Here is a 22,251-nt window from a genome sequence, read left to right as displayed (position 1 = left end):
CAGAGATATTACAGCTTGTTCCAGGTCCCAGGAGTTTCAGATTTTGAAATGATAGAAACTAGAGATCATGTAGTCCAAAACCTTAGCTTTATGGATAATCATAAGAGCTAGCATTTATATAGCACTTAAAGGTTTGCAACATCCATTACAAATAATCCCTCATTTTATCCTTACAATAGCCTTGGAGGGAAGTGCTACTATCCACATTTTATAGTTGAAATAACAGGCAAAGGGTTAATGACTGGCCCAGGATTATAGCACTAGAAAATATGGGAGGCTGATTTTAAATTCACATCTTCCTGATTCCAAGCCTAGCAGTCTACTACCTGACTGCCTCACTAGCCCGTTGGGCTACAAAAATATTTAGGTGCTGAGAACTTGGGGAAAGAGCACAGAACAGGAAAGCAAGGGTTAAAACAGGGAGTCTAGGGCTGAGGTGAAGTGACTTATTCTGGATCAGTAAATAATTTGTGAAATGAAGTACTGGACTCTAGATTTCTTGAAATCTAGTGCCCAGTACAATCCTGATAATTTCTCATTGATTTATTGCCAAATTCCCCATACTTTACCCAACTGATGAAGCCCAGTCCCAGAAAGGTGACAGAGGGAAAAATTCTGCCGCATAATGTTGGACAATTTGGGGGTCTGGGTCTCAAGTCTTCTGAAGAGTCAAGAGGAACAACATTTTTCTTTGACCAAGTAAGTCCAGTTAATAGAACCAAATCTAGCTTCATCCTAAGTCATGAGAGCTACCTGGGACATCAAGAGGCAAGCAAGTTCCTCAAAGGTGAATTGGCTCTAATACATTTTACACCTTTCTGGTAACTTGTTAGGTGCCAGATCTTAGTTTATCGTTCAGTCCAACTTCCCTCGTTGGGCTTATTTTGTGAATTTGGAGGATCCCCTTCTCAGAAATGACCAATAATACTCTCTGGTGTTGGCCAAATGCCAATTCCTCTAATTAGCCCCTTTCTAGCAAAGGCAGGTCACCCAAATGAGAGGACTTCCTTTCTTATACTTCAAGACTTCCATATCTCGTGCCTAGCAATTTCCCTGTATGCCCTGCCTTAGAGATGAATCCTTCTCAGACATCAGCTTCCACCCTGGGCATCCTATACTCTGCAGTGTCTTCCAGATCTAATGCCTTCCTCCTGTTTATTATCTTTAGTTTTTTGTCTATATCTAGTTCACGTCTAGTTGTTTGCAGGTCGTCTCGCTGTCTTGGAACATTCTATTTTCTTTGCTTCAACCTCCTCTCTTTGAAGAACTCTTTCAGTTCTAAGAGCCCACAATGCTTGTAATTATAAGGGAGATGATATCTTGGTGCTCTGATTGACTTACAAGTTGATGGTCCCTTTGGTCAGAGCGCTGATCAGCCACTGAAGGTCCATGGTCTTAAAGGGAACCAGGATCATGCTGACATTTCCTGCCAGCTCCCGGAAACTCTCAGGGTACACCAAGTGGTGAGTAGTCTTTCTCCCAACATCAACTTCAAACCCTGCTGTGGGGGCTCGGTTCATTCTGAAAAGAGAAAAGGAGTTCAGGTAGGGAGATAAGAGAGGAAAGGACAAACCATCCATAGGAACTATTTCTCAGGTTTGACTTTTCCTCTCTGGGTTAGTTGGGGAAAGTCACTTTTCTTGAGGATTTAGGTTTTTCTGGACTAATTGCCCTCAAAGGGCCCTTCTAGTTTTAACACTATGATCCTAGCAGGGATTTTTTCACTTGACACTTTTTAATAGGCTTAGCATTGCTTTGGCAAGTCACCTATGGGGTCAGTGAGTGGAACAGGAATCTGGATGGTGACCTCTTCTGACTTTCTGAAGGTACAAAAACCTGGGGCTCAAGAGAGACTAGAGGTTCGTGGGGATAAGGGAGTAGGTGATCCCAGAGATTGCTTAGGACCCCTCTCCAGCTCTTTGCTGACCCAACCCATTGCATCTTAAATATAGTGTGCCACATATGGTATGCTGCAAGGTCTTGGTTTTAAAAATGAAAATATTACCAATCAACCAACATTTTTTTAAACTCTTATCTTCCATCTTAGAATCAGTACTGCATATTGGTTCCAAGGCAGAAGAGCAGTAAGAGCTAGCCAATGGGGGTTAAGTGACTTGCCCTGGGTCACACAGCTGGGAAGTGTCTGAGGTCACATTTGAATAGAGGACCTTCCATCTCTAGACCTGGCTCTCTATCCACTGAGATACCCAGCTGCCCCAATCAATGAACATTTATTAAGCATCTACTATGTGTCAGGCACTGTGCTAAGCACTGTGGATACAAAAGACCAAAGAAAGTCCCTGCTTTTGAGGAGCTTACAGTAAAATGGAGGAGACCACATGTAAACAGCTATGTATAAACACGCTAAAACACAAAATTAACCGTTCAATCAATATTTATCAAATATCTATTATATGTCAGGCGCTGTGCTAAGTTCTTGGGATACAAAAAAAGGCAAGGCCAGTCTCTGCTATCAAAGAGCTCAGAACCTAATGTGGGAGACAACATGCAAACAATTATTTACAAACAAGCTAACAAGATAAACTGGAAATAATAGAAGGAAGTCAGTGGAACTAAGAGGGTTGGGAAAGGCAATAGTAATAACAATTTGCATTTTTATAGCTTGGTAATTTTAAAAGTAAGTAGAGTATCTGTATTGATTTTTACAATATCCTCATGAGATGGTACAACTTTTATTGTCTCCATTTTGCAGATGAGGAAACTAAAGTTCAAAGAGTTTAAGTGACATTGGGAGTCACACAGCTCAGAAGTGCAGAGCTGGAATTTTAATGTAAATCTTCTGATTTCCATCATGATGGGGTCTCCTCTCCCATTCTACCATGCATTCTATAAGCAGGCGTGCTATTAGAATGAGATCCTTTGCAAAACTTACTAACTGAAAGCACCTGCATGGGGTCCAAGATAAATCAGCCTTAGATAAATTATAGTGAATAGTGTTAGAATAGCAAGACTGCAGAATGTACATTAGTAGCATTACTCTAGATTTCTAAGCTGCCATTGGCCTAATCCCTTAGATGTCATGGAACCCTTCCTGTGACCTTTTACTATTACCATGGAATAAGGGGCTACATTGGGTTTCAGGTCCTCAAAGGCAAGGATTATTTCATTTTTGTCTCCAAAACAGCTGAATAAGTGAAAAAATGAATGAATGAATGTAATTAATGGTAATGACTACTGACTAGAACATATGGTTAGGGTCTAAAGAATGCTTCTTACCAAAGCTTTATGTCTTCCTCAGTGCCTTATATAATGCTCAGTTTATAATTATCTGTCTATCCATCTGTCTGTCTTTCCATCCTCCTGTCTGTCTATCCATCTATCTGTCCTGTCTATCATCTATCAATCTATCTGTTTGTCTGTCTATCCATCTGTCTTTCTGTCCATTTATATGTCCATCATCTATTTATTTATTTATTTATTCATTCATCTATCTGTACTATCTATTCATTAATCCATCCATTTATACATGTACATATATGTAAAATTTTATAAACTTTACAGTGCAATGTAAATAAGTTGTTGTAATTATTATCATTATCATTATATAATGCCCCCAATAATGCCTATGAAGTAGGCATGAATGGTATTACTATCCTTATTTGGCAGGTGAAGAAACTGAGGTGTAGAGTGGCTCACTTAATGTAATATATATGTATATATATTACATTAAGTATACATTATATGTATATATATATATATATATATATATATACACAAGTATACATATAATAATGTAACATACCCCATCAGAGTCAGAACATGGCCTAGAGCCTGGGTCTCCTGATTTCCATCCCTGTGATCCTTCTATAGGGCAGTGAGGTAGACCAATGGACAAAGTGCTGGTCCTGGAGTCAGGAGGACCTAAGTTCAAATCCTGCCTCAGATACTTACTAGCAGTGTGACTCCAAGTGTGTCACTTAACCTTGCTGGCTTCAGTTTCCTCATCTATAAAATGAACTGCAGCAGAAATGGCAAACCACTCCAGTATCTCTGCCAAGATAACCCTAAATGGGGTCACCAAGAATTGGACATGACTGAAATGACTGAATAGCGATGATTCTTTCACAACCCCCAGCACGTGCCTTGCTGAGGGGTGGCAAGAAGGCAGTGCTGCCTGGTGGGCAGCCACCTGGGAGCCAGGAGACTCATGAGGAACATGAGGGCTCCTTTACTCACCGCAGCACAAAATCATGGCTGTCGATGTCTTTCCCATAGTGGGACTCTTTCAGATTTCCCGAGTTGCCGACGACAGCACAGCGCCTGCAGATCAGAGGCCCTTTCTGCAGTAATGGGTCAACATCGCCGGGAATGATGCTGAACAAGTCCATGAAGGTCTCATTTAGTCTCTTGGGTGTTCTCTCTCTCTGAAGTTTCTGCAAGCAAAGGACCAGAGGAGACATACGTTCAATAAAAATGCCCTCAGCACCTCAGCAAGAAAGCTCATCTGCTGCTGGATGCTCATAGGGGGAGAAGGTGGAGGCGTCTCTTTGTCAAAAGAATCTCTGAATTCCAAAGTAGGCCCTCTGCTATGCTATCATGTGAGAAATAACTAAAGCAGATATATGCAGGTCTCAGGCCCACAGAGTACTGGCATTTCCTGTAAAGGTCATCTCACTTCCTGTTAGCTTTTTTTTTTTTTAAATCCTGACCTTCCATCTTGGAATCAATATTGTGTATTGGTTCCAAGGCAGAAGGGCAGTAAGGACTAGTCAGTGGGGGTTAAATGACTTGCCCAGGTTCACATAGCTAGGAAGTGTCTGAGGCCAGATTTGAACCTAGGACCTCCCGTCTCTAGGCCTGGCTCTCAGTCCACTGAGCTACCCAGCTTCCCCTTCCTGGTTGTGTTAGTGAATAATGCTGATATCATTTGGACTGTTTCAGAGTGGAGGAACAATGTCACTGCCTCTCTTTTACGTCCAGGGCCTGATAACTGATGGACTGATCAATGTACTAAAGAGCCTGGCTGTCCAGATGTCATTAGCAAAGACACGGAGGATGACTTTAGGTTAGATTCCACGTAGGCCCAGGCCAACATTCTGAGCATGGCTTTTGTTGGTTGATGTGGTTTTATTTTTTTGGGGGGGAAGGAAGAATTTTTCACTTAGCACCCTCTACGACTGTGTGTGCTTCCTCTGAGTATGGAACAGTAGAAGAGATGAGAGAGTAGGCTGGAGGAGCTTCCTTAATAAGATTTCCTAAAGAATCAGCACACACTAGCATGCCACATGGATTTAAATGAGTCCCTAAACCAGGGGTCCCCAAACTTTTTACACAGGGGGCCAGTGCACTGTCCCTCAGACCGTTGGAGGGTCGGACTATAAAAAAAACTATGAAAAAATCCGTATACCGCTGTCTGGGATAGTGGAGGCTGCAGCACTGGCTGTGATGGGCCTGTCACACCTTGCAGCACTGCCACCACTATATGGGGCAGCAGTATACACAGTGCGGAATCCCCTCCCCCAGAGTGCTGCTCACCAGGCTGACGTCTTCCATTGTGCAGTCACATAATCCTTTGTGCAGCACCTCGTTCTCATTCAGTTACTCTCAGAACAAGGCGCTGCGCAAAGGATTATGTCACTGGAAGTTGTGCTGTATGTGAGCGATGCTGCACTTTGCAGCGCCACCACACACAGTGCTCCTCTCACTGACCACCAATAAAAGAGGTGCCCCTTCCGGAAGTGTGGTGGGGGCTGGATAAATGGCTTCAGGGGGGCTGCATGTGGACCATGGGCTATAGTTTGGGGGACCCCTGCCCTAAACCATGCATTTCTGGGTGCCCCAATCTAGAAGGAAGAAATGTCCAGCCTGGAACTTTTGACAGCTTTTCTTTCCATCTTTCCCTCAAGGTTCTGCCCAACAGGTATGCCCGCCCTCAGTGATCTGGCTGGCAATCCCAGGGTCTGTAATTATGGGTTTCTGTTTGTAGGTGGCCTAGGACAATATTGCCATCCTGGAAATTGTGGGGGAAATGCTCTTAGCGTTATTAGAACTTTGAATACAAGAAAGCTGGCTATTTTCATTAAAAATAAAAGCAACCTTTACATACAGAGAGAATGAGGTGAAAATAGCAGTCCCCTCTTATCAGGTTTATCCTAGAAGGGATCCTTCTTTAAGTTTAAATGGGACTAAGCAGCCTCAGATATCCCTTCCAACTCTGAGACGGACTCCTCTCTGCTGCTCTGCCTGGTTTCAACTTCATGGAATAAGATGATTCTTCCAGGATAAGCTCATCATTTCTAATCTCACCCGGCACCATCTCCCTCCGCCTCCTTTCCCCTGCTGAATGGAGCATGGAAGACCAAACTCCTCCTCATGGCTTCTTTCAGAGAGGGCAGAAACTGGACTCTTACTTCCCTCTACTTTGCCTGGTTTCAACGCTATGGGAAAGATGCCCCTGGCTGGAATCCCCTGGTCTCTGTTACCCCTGCTTTCCTGACTCTTTTTGTGTGTTTCCCCCCACCCTCCCCATTACATTGTAAGTTCCTCAAGGGCAGAGACTTTCTATTTATTAATTATATTCCCAGTGCCTGGCACATAGTAGCTGCTTAATAAATGTGTATTAGTTTGGGTTGAGCCTCTGTCAATCAACAAGCATTTATAGCAGGTTTATTTTGTGCCACAAACTGTATGGAGTACTGGAGATAAAAAGAAAAATTAAAAAATAGTCCCTGCCCTTAAGGCACGAACTTGTATTTTAATGGGACGGACCACAAATACACTAATTGATACATACAAAATAAGTACAAAAGAGTTGGAAGGTAGCCTTAGAGGGGCTCCAGAAAAAACCCTTCCACAGGAGTTAACATTTAAGGGGGGGGGGCAGAGGTAGAGATTAAAGAAGGAGAGCATTCCAGGCATGGAGAACAGGCTTAATGATGGAGGTGAAAATTGGAGATCATGTGTGAGGAACAGCGAGGAGGCCAGAGTCCATGGAGAGGAGTAATGTTTTAAGGACTGCACAGATAGAAAGGGCCAAGCAGTGAAGGGCTCCCTCTACTAAAGAAAAGGCTTTCTCTTTGAACCTAGAGGTAATAGTGAGTTTCTATGGTCCTAAGTTACCAGGAAGGCATATTTCAGCTCAACAGAAAAGGTTCCTACCTAACAATTAGAGATACCCCCAGAATAGAATCTGCTGCTTTGTGAGGTTGTAGGCTATAATTAAGGGGAAATTTTCAGCTTCAAATTCTGAGTCAGCAAAAGTATTTTACTCTTCCTAGGTTCTGAGATTTCACTGAAATGGGTTCTCCCTCCATGAAAAAAAAAAATCACAGTCCCTCCAAAATATGGCAGACTATTTTTGAGAGTTGTTGAGTCAACAAAAAAGGCTTTAAGAAAATCTGTTCACATCCATAAAACTCTATGGAACCTCTAGGGTTCCACTGAATTGGGTCTAGTTTTATGAGAGATACCAGAGAAGTCAAAAACACAGTTCCTACTCAAGTGGAATAGGCTGCCTTGGGAGGAGAAACCAAAAATCCCTAGTCTGGTAATCACATGACCATTGGACCAGCAGGAGACCAGGGTTCTTGGCCCTGGCCCCAATCACTCTCTGGGTGACAGTGGGCAAGTCATTTCCCTATGATGGACCTTAGTTTTCTTATCTGTAAAATGAAGAGGTTGAACTAAGAGATCCCTAAGGCCACTTCCAGCTCTAAATTAGATGACTGTATTTTTCTGGATTTCAAATTCATGAGACACTGGTGTCTCATGTTGGAGTCCCTCTGAAGGGAAGACATAGATCTTTCCCAAAGATTTCTAGAATGAAGATAAGGATCTCCTGAATTACATGGTGACCCAATTCTCCTTTGCCACTTCAGGATCCAAAGATTATGTGAATTCTTGATCAGAACAACACCCAGAAGACCTAAGAAACACACCAGGAGATTTATTGCAGAGGTACAACTTTGGTTCCATCTCTGAATCTCTATCTGAGAGATAGAACTGGAACCCTCAGGCCAGGGTTTTATTTTTAACAGATACAATAAAAGACTTGCACAGCATGGGCTGCCTCGGGATGTAATGAGTTGAATATTATTATTTTTTTTAAACCCTTAACTTCCATCTTGGAATCAATACTGTGTATTGGTTCCAAGGCAGAAGAGCGGTAAGGGATGGGCAATGGGGGTTAAGATTTGCCCTGATTCACACAGCTAGGAATTGAATATCATTCATGGAATCCAAGGAGAAACTAGATGAAAACATGTAGGAAGATCTGGGTTCAGATCTGTCCTTTGATACTCTAGCTATGTGAACCTGGGCAAGTCACTTGAATCTCTCCAAGTCTTAGTTTTCTCATCTGTAAAATGGGAATAATAAGAGCCATTTTTATTGTTTAGCCATTTCAATTATGGCTGACTCTTTGTGACCCCATGTAGCATTCTCTTGGCAAAGATACTAAAGTGGTTTGTCATTTTCTCTTTCACCAGCTCATTTTACTGAAGGAAAATTGAGGCAAATAAGGTTGAGTGACTTGCCCAAACTCAGAGTTATTAAGTATCTGAAGCCAGGTTTGAATTTAGCAAGTCTTCTTGATGCCAGGTCCCATACTCTATCCACTGTGCTGCCTGGGTGTCCTCCTAAGAGTCAGCAGAAGTGTTTTACTCTTCCTAGATTCTGAGATTTCACTGAAGTGGCTGTGTAAGCTCTAAACACAAGTCAGTTACTAGTCCAGGAGGGCGATGGGTTGGATTTCTTAGCCCTCTGCTCAGCCCTGAAAGGCCCTCACCATTTGGCCCCTTCCTCACTTTTGAGTTTTCTTACATTTTACACCCCTCCACAAAATCTGGAGCCCTGAACTCTGGCCCCACTGGCTTCCCCGCACACGTGTGAAATCCCATCTTTTGTCTCATTGTCTTTTCCCTGGCTGTCCTCCATAGGCTCTCCTTGTCTCTGTCTCCTAATCTCTCCAGCTTCCTTTGAGACTTCAGCTCGAAAATCTATAAAATCTATTTTAAACCGAACAGAGACCTTTCACTGTCCTCCCAGATGCTAGCTACCTTCCATCTATTCTCGATTTATTTTTTATGTACTCAGGGGAAATTCATGTTTGTGCCCCTCATTAGAATGTGAACTCTTGACTGTAAGAATATAAAGAAAAAGAAGGACAACGAGTGTTGCAAAATTACAATGGACAAACTGGGCCCCCGAGAACAGATATGGGAGGATGGATGCCTCCCCTGATTCCACTGCCAGGGAGTAGATGGTGGCAGGTGACATTTCATAAACTTTCAGATTGGGTTTTTTTTGTTTGTTTGTTTTGCTGTATTGATCAGTCTGCTGATTTGATTTCTCTTTCTCCTTTTTTTCCTTTATTTTTTTCCATTGTTATAAGAGTTGACTTTCTAAGAAAGGGAAAGGGTAAAAAAGGAGAAGTTTAGGCAATGTAAAACAAAGTAATATCCATAAAAATGTAAAAAATGTAAAAAAAAAAGAATTTCTTGATGACAGAAACTGTTCTTGTCTAATCTTTGTATCTCCAATGCTTAGCAGTGTCTGGCATTTGGTAAAATACCTAATAAATACTTATGAACTGACTCATTCCCTGGTATACTATGGCAAGAGTTCTGGAGGCAGGTTCCGGATTTAAAAATCCAAAAAAAGACTTAGAACATTTTTCAATCCTTTCTGGATCAGTAGAGCCTAAAGGTCATTTCTAAGAGTGTAACATATCAGTCAATGAGCAAGTATTTCTATTGGAACTAAGGAAAATTTGCAACAAGCAGAACTGTCTAAAAAACTGGAGTGGGTCGTCTTCTGACTCCCCCTCACTACAGACTTTTAATGGATCTAGTTTAGGTCAGACTCACCACTTTCTGGGGGCCCTCCCAATTTTGAGGTTCTATGATCCTGTGAATCTGGGAGGGTGTAGTTATTCCCACAGGTTAGCCATCGCCCCAGAGCAGCCCCGTTTTCCTTGGTAACAGCAATAACATTTTTCCTCTGAGGATGTAACTGCCCTTAGCAGGACTGAATACACCTGTTGGGAAGGAAATATTTTCTAACGTGTTTCCTCTAGCGGAGGAGGGGAATGGGTGGGTATCTGGTTGAGTCATTAAGAGTCCAGCAACCTTAAGGATTCAGAACTCCAATCCCCCACCTGAATGCTTGTTGGCCCTGGTGAGAAAACAGGCCTTTTGATGCAAAACAAATCCCAATCCTGGCTTCTTCCCAGAGACTATAAAGTCTTCTCATAGCAACCCCAAAAGCAAACACTCGTCCTTACCCCTTGTTTAATATGTTGTGTCACCCAGAGGGGAGGCTGTGTAATTATTGCTAACTAAAAACAGAAGGCAATTGAAATATGGGCTTTGCACCCGCAAGGCTCTGGGTTTCTGGGGAAGCCAATGGTCCACAAGGCTGAGACAGTCAGGGGCTGGGGTGGAGGAGTCTCTTTATAGAGGACAAGAGATAGGCTCGGGCCCCCAGCCAGGTAAATTGCCACCGGGCAATGGTGGGGACCAAGCTTGATCATGGTGCCTTCCCTCTGCAATAACCTCCTATTGATACACCAAGCTCGTAAATACTTCCATGGCACTGGCACATGCTCTCTTAGAAAAAATGAGATCTTTATCCAACCTTGTTTTCTCTTCTTGGATCGTTGGGTCTTAGCACAGTGCCTGACACATAGTCGATGATTCATATTTGTGGACTCACTGAATGTCTACCAAAGTCCTTGTGGGGACTGCTGGGGCAATGAGAGGGTGCAGTGGAGAGAGCTTTGGATCTCAGAGTCGGTTCAAATCTAGCCTCAGATATTTACTCGCTGTGTGACCTCTTAGCATCCTTGCTTGTATATTGGGGATGGGGTAGCTAGATGGGGCAGTGGATAGAGTGCTGGGTTTGAAATGAGAAAGACTTAGGTTCCTGAGTTCTAATTTGGCCTCAGACACTTATTAGCCACTAATTATTAAATTATTATTAAACCCTATTTACCTTGGTTTCCTCCTCTATAAACGAGAAGGAAATGGCAAACCACTTTAATATTTTTACCAAAAAAGAAGACAAAAACAAACAAACCCAAAACAAAAAAGCTAGGCAATAATTAAACAATAACAAAAATTGGAGATAATCGTGGCACTGACTTCCAAGGGTTGTTGTAAGGATTATATTAGATAATATTTGTAAAGTCCTTTGCAAATCTTAAAGCAATCTAAATTTTTATTTAATATTATAATATATTATCATAAATTATATAATTATTATAAATTTTTATTTTTTATTATCAGCCCTCCCTTTCCCATGCCAGTTAATAGACTATTCTACTCATGAGAGCCACTGAGAGCACAGCCACAAGCATAAGATTTCTTCAGAAATCACAATCTGTTAGTGCTGAGAGAGACCTCAGTGATCAATCTTGTCCAAAAGCCTTATTTTTACCAAGAGTGGGAATGATTCATAAAAGATCACACTAGCTAGAAAGGAGAGCAGGAGTTTAAAATCTACTTATTACTACACCTCTCTTTTTCTTTTTTTCCTCTCTAAAACCCTTATCTTCTGTTTTAGTATCAGTTTTTTTTTTTTTAAACCCTTACCTTCCATCTTGGAATCAATTGATTACAAGGCAGAAGAGTAATAAGGACTAGGCAATGGGGGTCAAGTGACTTGCCCAGGGTCACACAGCTGGGAAGTGTCTGAGGCCAGATTTGAACCCAGCACCTCCCATCTCTAGGCCTGGCTCTCGATCTACTGAGCTACCCAGCTACTCGCTTTAGTATCAATTCTAACACAGAAGAGTGGCAAGGACTAAGCAATCAGGGTTAAGTGAGCTGCCCAGGATCAAGCATCTAGGAAGTATCTGAGATCAGGTTTAAAGCTAGGACCTCCTGTCTCCAAGCCTAGCTCTCTATTCACTGAGCCCCCCAGCTCCAGCCCCCCCACCCCCACCCCACTCCCCCGCTGGCCATTTTTGAATCAGTCATTTAGTCAACAAGCATTTATTAAGTGCTTGCTATGAACCAGGCACTGAACTGAGGGCTAGAAAGACAACAGCTTTATCCTTGTCTGGGAGAAACAATATATAACTCATAAGGCACAATCTAGATAGGTGGAAATGGAAGGTGCTGGTGTTTGCCCTTCCAGCTTGAAGAAGACAACAGGCATCACACTGTTGGGGCCAACAGTCAAAAAGGAAATCTCAGAGGGAAGGGTCTAGCTGGGGGAGAGGGGAAGAATGGGGGAAAGAAGTCCTGAAGATGGGGGATGATGGGAGCCCTTTAGGCTTCTCCAGCACTCTCTGGATTATAAATGATTATAAATTAATTAAATGTAAATTAATATAAAATAATTATAAATTCTAAACGTTCACACCTTGAGACCTCACCCAGTCATCATGACAACTCTAGGAAGTCGACAGGGCACGTATTATTGAACTCATTTTGAAGATAAGGAAACTGAGGCTTGGAGGGATTAGGCGACTTGCTCAAATACACGTAACTAGTAGTACCTGGCAGAGCCAGCATTCTGACTCGGTCTTTCTGACTCTTATTCCCATTATACTAAACTGAACCTCCAGCTTGTACCAGGAAATCATTAAGTGAGATCATCTTTCTTGTTTCCTCGCCAGTTTTTTAGCTGTCTGACTATGGAGTTGGCTCTTGCATCATGCCCTGAAGTCTTGAACAGAAGAGAAACACGAGAACACTAGAAACACCCCAGAATCAGTGAATCAAAGAGTTAGAGAATTGGAATGGGGCTCAGAAGGCGTCTAGTCCAACTCCTGCCCTAATTAGGAAGCCTGTTGATCCAGGCCCTCAGAAGAGGCTGTCCAGCTGCTTCCTATCTGAAGATTGCTAGTGAAAGGGAGCTCCTGACCTCCTGAAGCAGCTCACGGCATGTTGAGACAGCTGAGAATTTCAGGAGGTTTTATTTTCCCCTCTTGCATTGAGAAGATCTGACTCAGGACTGCTCCAGTCCATGAGACTGTCTCTAACAAGGGGCACCACGTTAGACACGAACCAGACATGTGCTGTGTGTGGTGGGAGGGTACGGTTATCCTCCCTGATCCAGGTTTAGTGGTTAGGGATCTCTTCCAAAACCCTGGAAACCATAAGCTCACTGCAAACTCAGTATAATAGAAGGCAGCTGTTTGTTGTGGCTACCAAAAAAGCAGATGTAATCTTTAGTAGATGAAACATGGTCAGGATTGGGGAAGTGATAGTCCCACTCTACACTGCCCTGGTCAGACTACATCTGGATAAAATTCAATTCTGTTCAGTTCTGGGGGCCAGAGTGTAGAAAGGGCAATAACTGGGATCCATCTAAGGGGAGGGCAATCAGGGAGCTCCTGGAACGCCAGGCTTGGTGAGGTGAGAATTCCCCCTAATCTTTCCCCCAAATTAATGCCTTCACACCTACCTGTCACTTCTCTGGCTATCTCCAGACCACTTTATGGTGTGCATTACCCCTTGACCAGCTCTGTAGCCCATCTTTAAATGCAATTACCCCCCACTAGATTATAAACTCCTTGAGGGTAGGAATTGTCTTGCTTAAATGTATTCCTAGCATTCAGCATGGTACTTGGCACATAGTAAATGCTTAGTAAATTATCTGTCTATGTATCCATCCATCCACCCATCCATCTGTCCAGCAAGCTAGCTAGCTACCTGCCTGCCTGTCAATCAATCCATCTATCTATTTATCCATTCATCCATCTATCTATCTATCCATCTATTTGTCTATCTTTCCATCTATATATCTCTCTATCCATCCATCCATCCATCCATCCATCCATCCATCCATCCATCCATCCATCCATCCATCTCTTTCTATCTCTCTCTATCTATCCCTCTATCCATCCATCCATCCATCCATCCATCCATCCATCCATCCATCCATCCATCCATCCATCCATCCATCTATCTATCCATCTCTCTATCTATCCATCCATTCATCTATCTATCTATCTATCTATCTATCTATCTATCTATCTATCTATCTATCCATCCATCTATCTCTCTATCTATCCATCTGTTTACCTATCTATCTCTCTATCCATCTCTCTCTCTCTATCTATCTCTGTCTTATATATCTGTCTCATCTGTCTATCTGTCTGTCTGTATTTACATGAGGGGAATAAAAAACTATATTATATGAAGATTGATTTAGGGAATTAGGGATGATGATTTATAGAGATGAGAATACTGGGGTGAGAACCAGAGATTCTGGATTCTAATCCAAGTCCTATTCCATGTCATAGTTTAATTTAAAGATGGAAGGGACCATAGCTAGGTGGTGAAATAGACAGAACACACTGGGCTTGGAATCAGAAAGACTCATCTCCATGAGTTTAAATCCAGACTCAGACACTATCTGGGTGACCAAGAACTGGAGAAAGATATGACAAAATTCTCCAATATCTTTGCTAAAAAAATCTCCCAAAAGGGTCATGAACAGAAAACGACTATGCACAAGGGATCTTGGGAAAATTGAGCCCAACAATGCATCTTTACAGGTAAAGATACTGAAGTTGTATCAAGGGTCACATAGCTATTGAGGGTCTGGGGTAAGATTTGAACCTAGGTCTTCCTGATTACACTTCCAGTTTCTTATATCAAGCTGCCTCTCAACTACTTATGTTATTTGGGGCAATTCATTTAACCTTCCTGGGAATTCAATTTCCTCAGCTGGTTGGACTAAATGGCCTTTAAGGTCCCTTCCAGGATTAATTTTGTAATTATTATTATTTTTTTAATCTAGGAAAAAAGTAAACTTGGGAAAAGAGGGAAGCAAATCATTATACATAAATAGCTCAAGGGTTTTCTTTTGGAATTAGGATTAGAGTTAATTTTGGTGCCTTCAGAGGGCAAAATTAGAAGAAATGGTAAAGGTCACCCAAAGGCCAAGTTTGGCTCAGTGCAAGAATGAGCTTCTTAACTACCAGAATTGTCCAAGAAGAGAATGGGTTGCCATGATCCCTCATACACTGATATACTGAAGAGGGGACTCAGTGAACCCTGGACTGGAGCCAATGCAGAAGAGATTCAGAAAAGTCTTGGGAGGTTGGCCTAAATGGTCTTTGAGGTCCTTCTCACTTGGAGATATTGGAATCTTTTTTTTTTCCTTTTTAATCCTTACTTTCTTTCTTAGTAACAGCTCTCAGACAGAAGGACAAGGGTTAGGGAAACTGGTTAAGTGACTTGCTCAAGGTCACACAGCTAAAAATTGTCTGAGGTCACATTTCCAGACTTGAGTCTCTATCTACTACGCTACTTAGCTGCCCCAAGAGATTATGATTAATATGCAGGTATAGTAGTGCTGTGGGAAAATAATGAATTAGAAATTTTATTAACCATCAAGTTATGCAATGAATCAAGTTTCAGGTTTGGAGTCAGGAAGATCTGAGTTTAAAATCTGACTTCAGACACTTAGCAGTTGTGTGACCCTGGGCAAGTCACTTAACCTTGCTGGTCTCCATCTTCTCATCTGTAAAATGAGCTGGAGAAGGAAATGACATATCTCAAAATGGGATAAGAAGGAGACACAACTGAAAAACAACTGAACAATGACAAATGGACAGAACATTATATTATGCCCTGGTTAGTCAGTCTCTACCCTTATGGAGCTTTTGGTGCAATAGATGGTCCAGTCAGTGTATAATCATTTAAATGCGTATAATGTACTAGGATTTGGGGGTAAAAAGAAAAGGAAAAAACAGTCCCAACCTTTAGGGAGCTCACATTCTAGCAGGAGTCACAACATTGTAAATAACTGGGTAGATACAAGATATGCTCTGAGGAGAACGAATAGTGAAGCATATTTTTTTCATTTTGTTTCTTGCTTTTTATTTATTTATTTTGCAACAGAGCTAATATGGAAATATGTTTTGCATGACTTCACATGTATAATTGCTATCATATTGTTTGCCTTTTCAGTGGGTGGGAGAGTGGCAGGCAAGAAAGAGAAATTTCATAAAATGAATTTTCATTTTTCCTACTTTTATAAGATAAATGTTAAAATTTAACGAATTAAAAAAAAAACTATTGCTGAGGGAAGATGAAAGGTGGCTTTAGAAGGGAAGGAACTAAATCATAGGGGGAACCAGGAATGGCCTCCAGTAGAGAATGTGATTTTAGTGGTGTCTTCAAGGAAGCTAGGGAAAGCGAGAGACAGAAGGAGAGGAAGGAGATGCATTCCAGGAATGAGGGACAGCCTCCAGCATGAGTGATGGAGTGTTGTAAGCAAGTGATAATAAATAACAGCTTTCTTGATTAACCATAGGATTATTTTGAGGACCAAATGAGACAATGCATGTGAAAGCAGTTTGGAAACCATAAAATATAAGAAATGGCTAAGCAAGGCCTCCATCTTGGTCCTGAGAAGAAGGAAAGAAGCTCAAGACTGGGGGTCGCAAGCCTTTACCACTCCCTTTCATGCTCCCCACGTGGGACTTCTCCATCACTTATCTGGAGACCTGGCTGCTTTCTGTTAGGGGCATGTATGTGGGAAGGGAATTGGGACTGGGAGAATGTCAGGTGCTTATCTTGGAATGTGAGGGGAGTCTGAGAAAGTGGAGACTCCCATTGGGGGCTCTCGGGGCAGAGGTTTGTAGTTGGACTGGGATCAAATAGAAGAGAGATAATGGAGAGGGAGACAAAGCCAAGAGGAGGGAGAAAAATAGAGCTGGATCAGGTCATTGCAGTTAGGAAGCAGAGTTAGGAGAGAATGAAGTCAAATGCTTGTCTGTATATTTCCAGCATTCATTATGGTGCCTTGTACATAAAAAGTTGCTTAGCAAATTTTTTATATCTAGCATCTATCCATTCTATCATCTCTTTATCCATCCACCCATCCATCTTTCCATTTATCTGTCTATACATCTATTTATCTATCTATGCATCAATTTTTTATGATTTATCCATTCTATCATTCATCTATCCATCTTTCCATTTATATATCTATCTTTTCAATCATCTATTTGTCTACTTATGCATCTTTCCATCTATCTATCCATCTATTATATCATCTCTCTCTTCATCTTTCTATCCATCTGTCCACCTTTCTGTCCATCTACCTATTCATCATCTTATTCATTCATCTACCTACCTTTCCGTTTCTCTCTGTAATTTATATTACATAGCACGATTTCAATTCCATTCCCATTTATTAAGCACCCACTGTATCCGATGCTAACAAAGCAGATCTTTGTTCAGAGCTCACAGTGGAAAGAACACTGAATTTACAGTCAGAAGACCTGGGTCCTGGTCTCAGTCCCACTATTTATTACTTATGTGACTCCAGATAAGGCACGTTCTATCTTTAGATTTTCTCCTCCATAAAAAGGGATAACACCAGTAATGCTTGGATCCTTGGTAGACAATAAGGTAGCATAGCATTGTTAGGACCAAATGAAATAGTGGCTTTTAAAGTGCTTTGTAAGTTTGAAAATGAGCCATTATTATTCCTATTGGTATCCTTCCATTTTCAGGGATCATAAATTTGTGGTATGAGGTGCTCTGTCCAATGGGGGAAAAAAAAAAACATTTATTAAGAGCCTACTGTGTGCCAGGTCATTTCTTCAAAGCTTTCCTAGGACAGTAGATAGGATCCACAGACCTTGTGCTTTTCTGGCACTCTCTTGGGAAACTTGCCTCCTAAGAGGGCGCCCTCAGCTCTAAAACTCAGTGTTTTAAGGTTTTTTTGTTTTGTTTTTCCATCTCTAGTTTCTGCATGCTACATACTATAGATTTGGCTTTTAGGTTCTCCCAACTTGGCCTCAACCTACCTTACCTACCTTTTACTGTAAAATGGTCCCTTTCTTGCATTCCATGATCTAGACTCACACATGATATTCCATCTCCTACTCTGTAGGAGCTCCCGTTCCAGGAATGCATTCTCTCTTCATCTCCATCTCTCAGAATCCAAAGTTTCCTTCCAGATCAAATTATACCTTTGTAAATGAAGACTTTTCTGATTTCTCAGCTATTGGTTTTCCCTCCCTCCCAAACTACCTCACCTTAACTGCTTTGTATTTACTTAGGGGCATAGTCTATTTCTATTTGTATATGTACTTACTGTCTCTCCCTTCTTCCCAGCCACCATCTGCAATAAGTTTCTTGAGATTAGGGCTCCTGCTTTGGCCTAGAGATTGCATGATGCTTACTGTGTGTCACAACAAAGTTTGACATATCAAGAGAAGGCCCAGAAGTGTATTATCTTTTTCAAATTTTGTTCCCCATAGGCAGGGACAATTCTAGTGCCTGGGATAATCTCCAAGAAAAAATTGCCCCCTCATCTTTTTTTGACAAATTCTGTTGGGCCACAGGACATGAGGTCCAATGGGGTACAAAACAGAAACCCTGGGATACCAGGAAACCAGGGATTGAGAGACTTGGGAGAGGGAGAGGGATGGGGCATGACCAGAAAAGAATTTACCTGGTTTAAGACCATCTGAGTGAGGTGACTCAACTGATAGCTTCCTATTTTAACTACTTATTCTTAGCTAATTGGTTGCTAAGTTGAGCTCTTTCTGTTTGCTTAATTGTTATCAACATCCTCTAAATTTTGGCTCCTAGGGGGAAGGCTCCAGTCAAAACCACCCTAGTTATGGCTCTGCCAACAGGAACCTTATACACTAGTCACACTCTTCTATACACTGCCTCATTCTCTCTCCTGCCTTGGAGCCCTCACTTGCATTATTCTCCTTTATCTGAAAGAATCTCTACTCTCTCTTCTCCAAATCCTGCAAATCCTATGAGTCTCAACTCAAGTCCCATTTCCTCCAAGAAGCCTGCTTTGTAAATCTCAAAGCATTATGGAAATGGGGATTCTTCTTACTTTTATTCCAGATGACCATAGTGGACACCATTATTGTATTTAGCCTGAGCACTACTTTAATTATTCTCTAATTGCTAGGACCCTCTCTCCTTAAACTTCATATGTATGTATTTATTTTTTTTTGGGTAAACACTTATATATGGGCTTGTTGCCTTCCCTCTACTAGAATGTGTTTCATTTTTATCTTTGTATCTCTATCACCTAGTAAAGTGTCTGACATAGTAGGCACTTAATAAATGCTTATTGATTTATTGATTATAATTGCTCTGTAGATGCCACTAAGTCTCAGAGCCCTGGGAGTTTCAGCTAATATCCACCAATACTCTCAGGTGTTGAAAGCCCAGTAACTGGTAACCTGAGCATTTCTGTGATAGGCAATAGGCTGACTAGGATAGGACCATGTACTACAACTAGGTGGTACAGTGAATAGAGATCCAGGAAGACTCATCCTATCCTGAATTTAAATCTTAATCTTAGACACTTACTAGCTATGTGATCCTGGGCAAGTCACTTAATCCTGTCTACCTCAGTTTCCTCATCTGTAATATGGGCTGGAGAAGGAAACGGTCAACCACTCCAGTACCTTTGCCAAGAAAATCCCCAATGGGTCAGGAAAAGTAGAACATGACTGAAAGAGCTGAATAACAACATTGATTGTCTTATGAACATCACAGTTTTCACTAAATTAGACCTGTGATTTTACAGATATAAAGAACTTCCAATAAGGAAACTTGTTCCACCAATACAGATTCATAATAGTCTATGTCCCTAAGAGAGTAAGTGAATTTTTGCATAGTGGCAGTATTGTAGTCAATGCTAATTGAAAAATTCAAAACCTAAGAGATTAAATGACTTGCTTAGGGTCAAAAAGGCAGCATCTGTCAGAGCTGATTTACTTTACCCAAGACCTTTAACCAAGAGAAGTTGGAGGAGGACCAAGGACTTTAAACCAAGAGGTGGTCACCCTAAGTTGGAAAAGGTACTCAACCAAGGTCTTCCTGACCCTTAAGGTCAGCTCTCTATCCACTAAACTGTGCTGTCTCTCAGCAATGACAACAACGATGACTATGCACACTTGTATAGCATGTCATACAAAACAGCATATACCGATCTGCCATTTTGTTCAGCTCCACCGTATTCTTTGAGTCTCACAAACTGAGTTAGAATGAAAGTTACTAGTTCAGAGAATCCATAATAATACTGTTGTATAGCTATTTTCTTCCCTAATATGATCACATCCTCCCTTCCCCTTTATGGTCTCATATCTTTCAAAAGTTGTTATTTAGAAAAAAATATATTAATCTCCAGCTAATACTCTTCAAATTTAGCCAAGCTCATTTTCAGATTATAGGCATACCATCTATTGTTGGGCTATGATCTGAGTTCAAATTTAGCTATAGCCCCTAAGTGGATGACCCTGGGCAATCACTTGAACTCTGTTTGCCTCAGTTTTCTTATCTATAAAATGGAGATAAAAATTGCAAATATCTCCTAGGGTTGTTGTGAGGATCAAATAACATAATATTTGTAAAGCACTTAACACAGTGTTGGCACACAGTAAATGCTCTAAATATTTATTTTTAAACCCTTACCTTTCATTTCAGAATCAATATTACGTATTGGTTCTAAGACAGGAAAGCAGTAAGAGTTCCTATCAATTATCAATTAATTGTATTATATTATTTAGATTACTAAATCTCATAAATTATTATAAATCAATTATTTTATTGCTATGATTTATTATTAATTACTAATATTAATCATTATTAATAGGCAGTACTGATACTTTTGTCTCTATTTTATCAGAGTGAAAAGGCAAACACTGAGAGATCAAATGATTTGCCAAATTTTCAGAATTAGCAGTAGAAAGGCAGACCAAGTCTAGATCCCAGCTCTCATGTCCTAGTTTATCTCTTCATAGCAGTTTAACCAGACCTTGGTTGAGTACCTTTTCCAACTTAGGGTGACCACCTCTTGGTTTAAAGTCCTTGGTCCTCCTCCAACTTCTCTTGGTTAAAGGTCTTCGGTAAAGTAAACTGCTTAACTCTCTCTTCTAAACCATACATTGTACACTTTGCATTGTTTGCAGCTGTTTTATGTCTCTTGGAATATAATCTCCTTGGCAGAAGGATGTCTTTTGCAAGGGTGGGATGGTAAATGTTTAGCAACTAATTTTGAAAAAAAAAATGTCTAGGATAGTCTTTTAAGTTTAATTTGAACTATTAACACTTTCTTAAATCTTGGGCAATTAGCAAAATAGTATAACAAGCTCTGATTTGTAGCCTGTCAATTTCTAAGTTGTAAATGCTCACATTGAAAATTTAAGAATCAGTCAATTGGGCCTATATCCAGCATATCCCTGGTCTTCTCTCACACATCCCTCCCACACTGCACAACCAACACCACTGGGGACAAAGTTAATACTCATTGGTGGTCCCAGTAAGCTCAGACACCCAAGTTCAGCCCTCAACTACTTACCATCCACCAAGTATAGGTGTCATTCTCCAAGAAAGCATTCTGCCTATTTAGCAATGGCTGCATCGTATGATTAAACCTTTCATCAAACCAGGGTGCAAACCCAGTCTCCGAGATGCACTGGGAGCAACTACAGGGTCTCTGAGGGTACTTCATGAATCTTTTAAAATGCTCTGAGAAATGCATCACCATCTGCTTGGGGAACCAGGTATAGGTGGCTGTGGTGTGAGCATAGTTCAAGAAGAAGGATGTGAGAGAAACCAGAAGGAGGACGAAGGTAAACACTTTGAGTCTTTTCTTCTTGATTGCTGCCATCTTTTCTCTCTTAGCAGGAGTCTTAGCAGGTGGGAATGGATTAAGAAGTTCCCAGGGGCTGAAAAATTGGGATTGAGCCTTATCTGCTCAGAGACAGAGAGGATATCCTTACTGGATGTGTAAGGACAACACCAACTTCATCTTTTTTGAGAAATCTTCCATTGTCCCTTGGAACTTGGATAATCTTCCAGATAGTAACTATATCACATGAGGAGTCTTTGGATTTTTTTTCTTATCATTTAGTGTTCAAAATAAAAAAATCCCAGTTCTCTTTCTTCAGCCCTCCTAAACAGCAGCTGATTTCTTTCTTCGAGGCTTTAATCAAAACTAATAACAGTGATTTCCTTTCCCTGTTCAAACAGATTGAGAGGCAATTAATATCTGTGTCAGAGTCTGGCTAGCTTTCAGGTAGAGAATATCAATGAAGGGACCTTGCTGCAAGATGAAAGATTCCTTCCCTTGAACCTCTGAAAAGTTTGTCCTCGCTGTGATTGAATACTGGGTGCCAACCAAAGGAGCAGGTGAAGGGGGTCAGTACCAGCTTGAATCGCAATAATCTGATTGTCATCTGTATAAGAGAAGAAAACAGAATAAAACCGTGTTGAGTATTTGGGGAAAAAAAATCTCCCTTTCCATCCCTAGCTTTTCTCTTTCTCCTCCCTCTCTCCT

The 22,251-nt window shown here is 41.2% G+C and overlaps 1 protein-coding gene across 3 annotated transcripts in view; it reads right to left on the bottom strand.

Moving 5' to 3' along the window:
- ST3GAL1 (ST3 beta-galactoside alpha-2,3-sialyltransferase 1) overlaps positions 1-22,251 on the bottom strand; it is a 139,209-nt gene that overhangs the window by 13,789 nt on the left and 103,169 nt on the right. For 2 of the 3 annotated variants that reach the window (XM_056823032.1, XM_056823033.1), the window contains exons 3-5: positions 21,271-22,150; positions 4,198-4,394; positions 1,342-1,521 (exon numbers count right to left, since the gene is read on the bottom strand). In XM_056823032.1, the coding sequence (XP_056679010.1) occupies positions 1,342-1,521; positions 4,198-4,394; positions 21,271-21,582 (689 nt within the window). In that variant the 5' untranslated portion in view covers positions 21,583-22,150. The remainder of the gene's footprint in view (positions 1-1,341; positions 1,522-4,197; positions 4,395-21,270; positions 22,151-22,251) is intronic. The other variant, XM_056823034.1, reaches the window with a different exon arrangement.

The sequence above is a fragment of the Monodelphis domestica genome, chromosome 3 (assembly GCF_027887165.1).
Source record: "Monodelphis domestica isolate mMonDom1 chromosome 3, mMonDom1.pri, whole genome shotgun sequence".
Lineage (NCBI taxonomy): Eukaryota > Metazoa > Chordata > Mammalia > Didelphimorphia > Didelphidae > Monodelphis > Monodelphis domestica.
The sequence above is the reverse complement of the archived record's forward strand: the minus strand, read 5'-3'. Positions and strand labels throughout refer to the sequence as shown.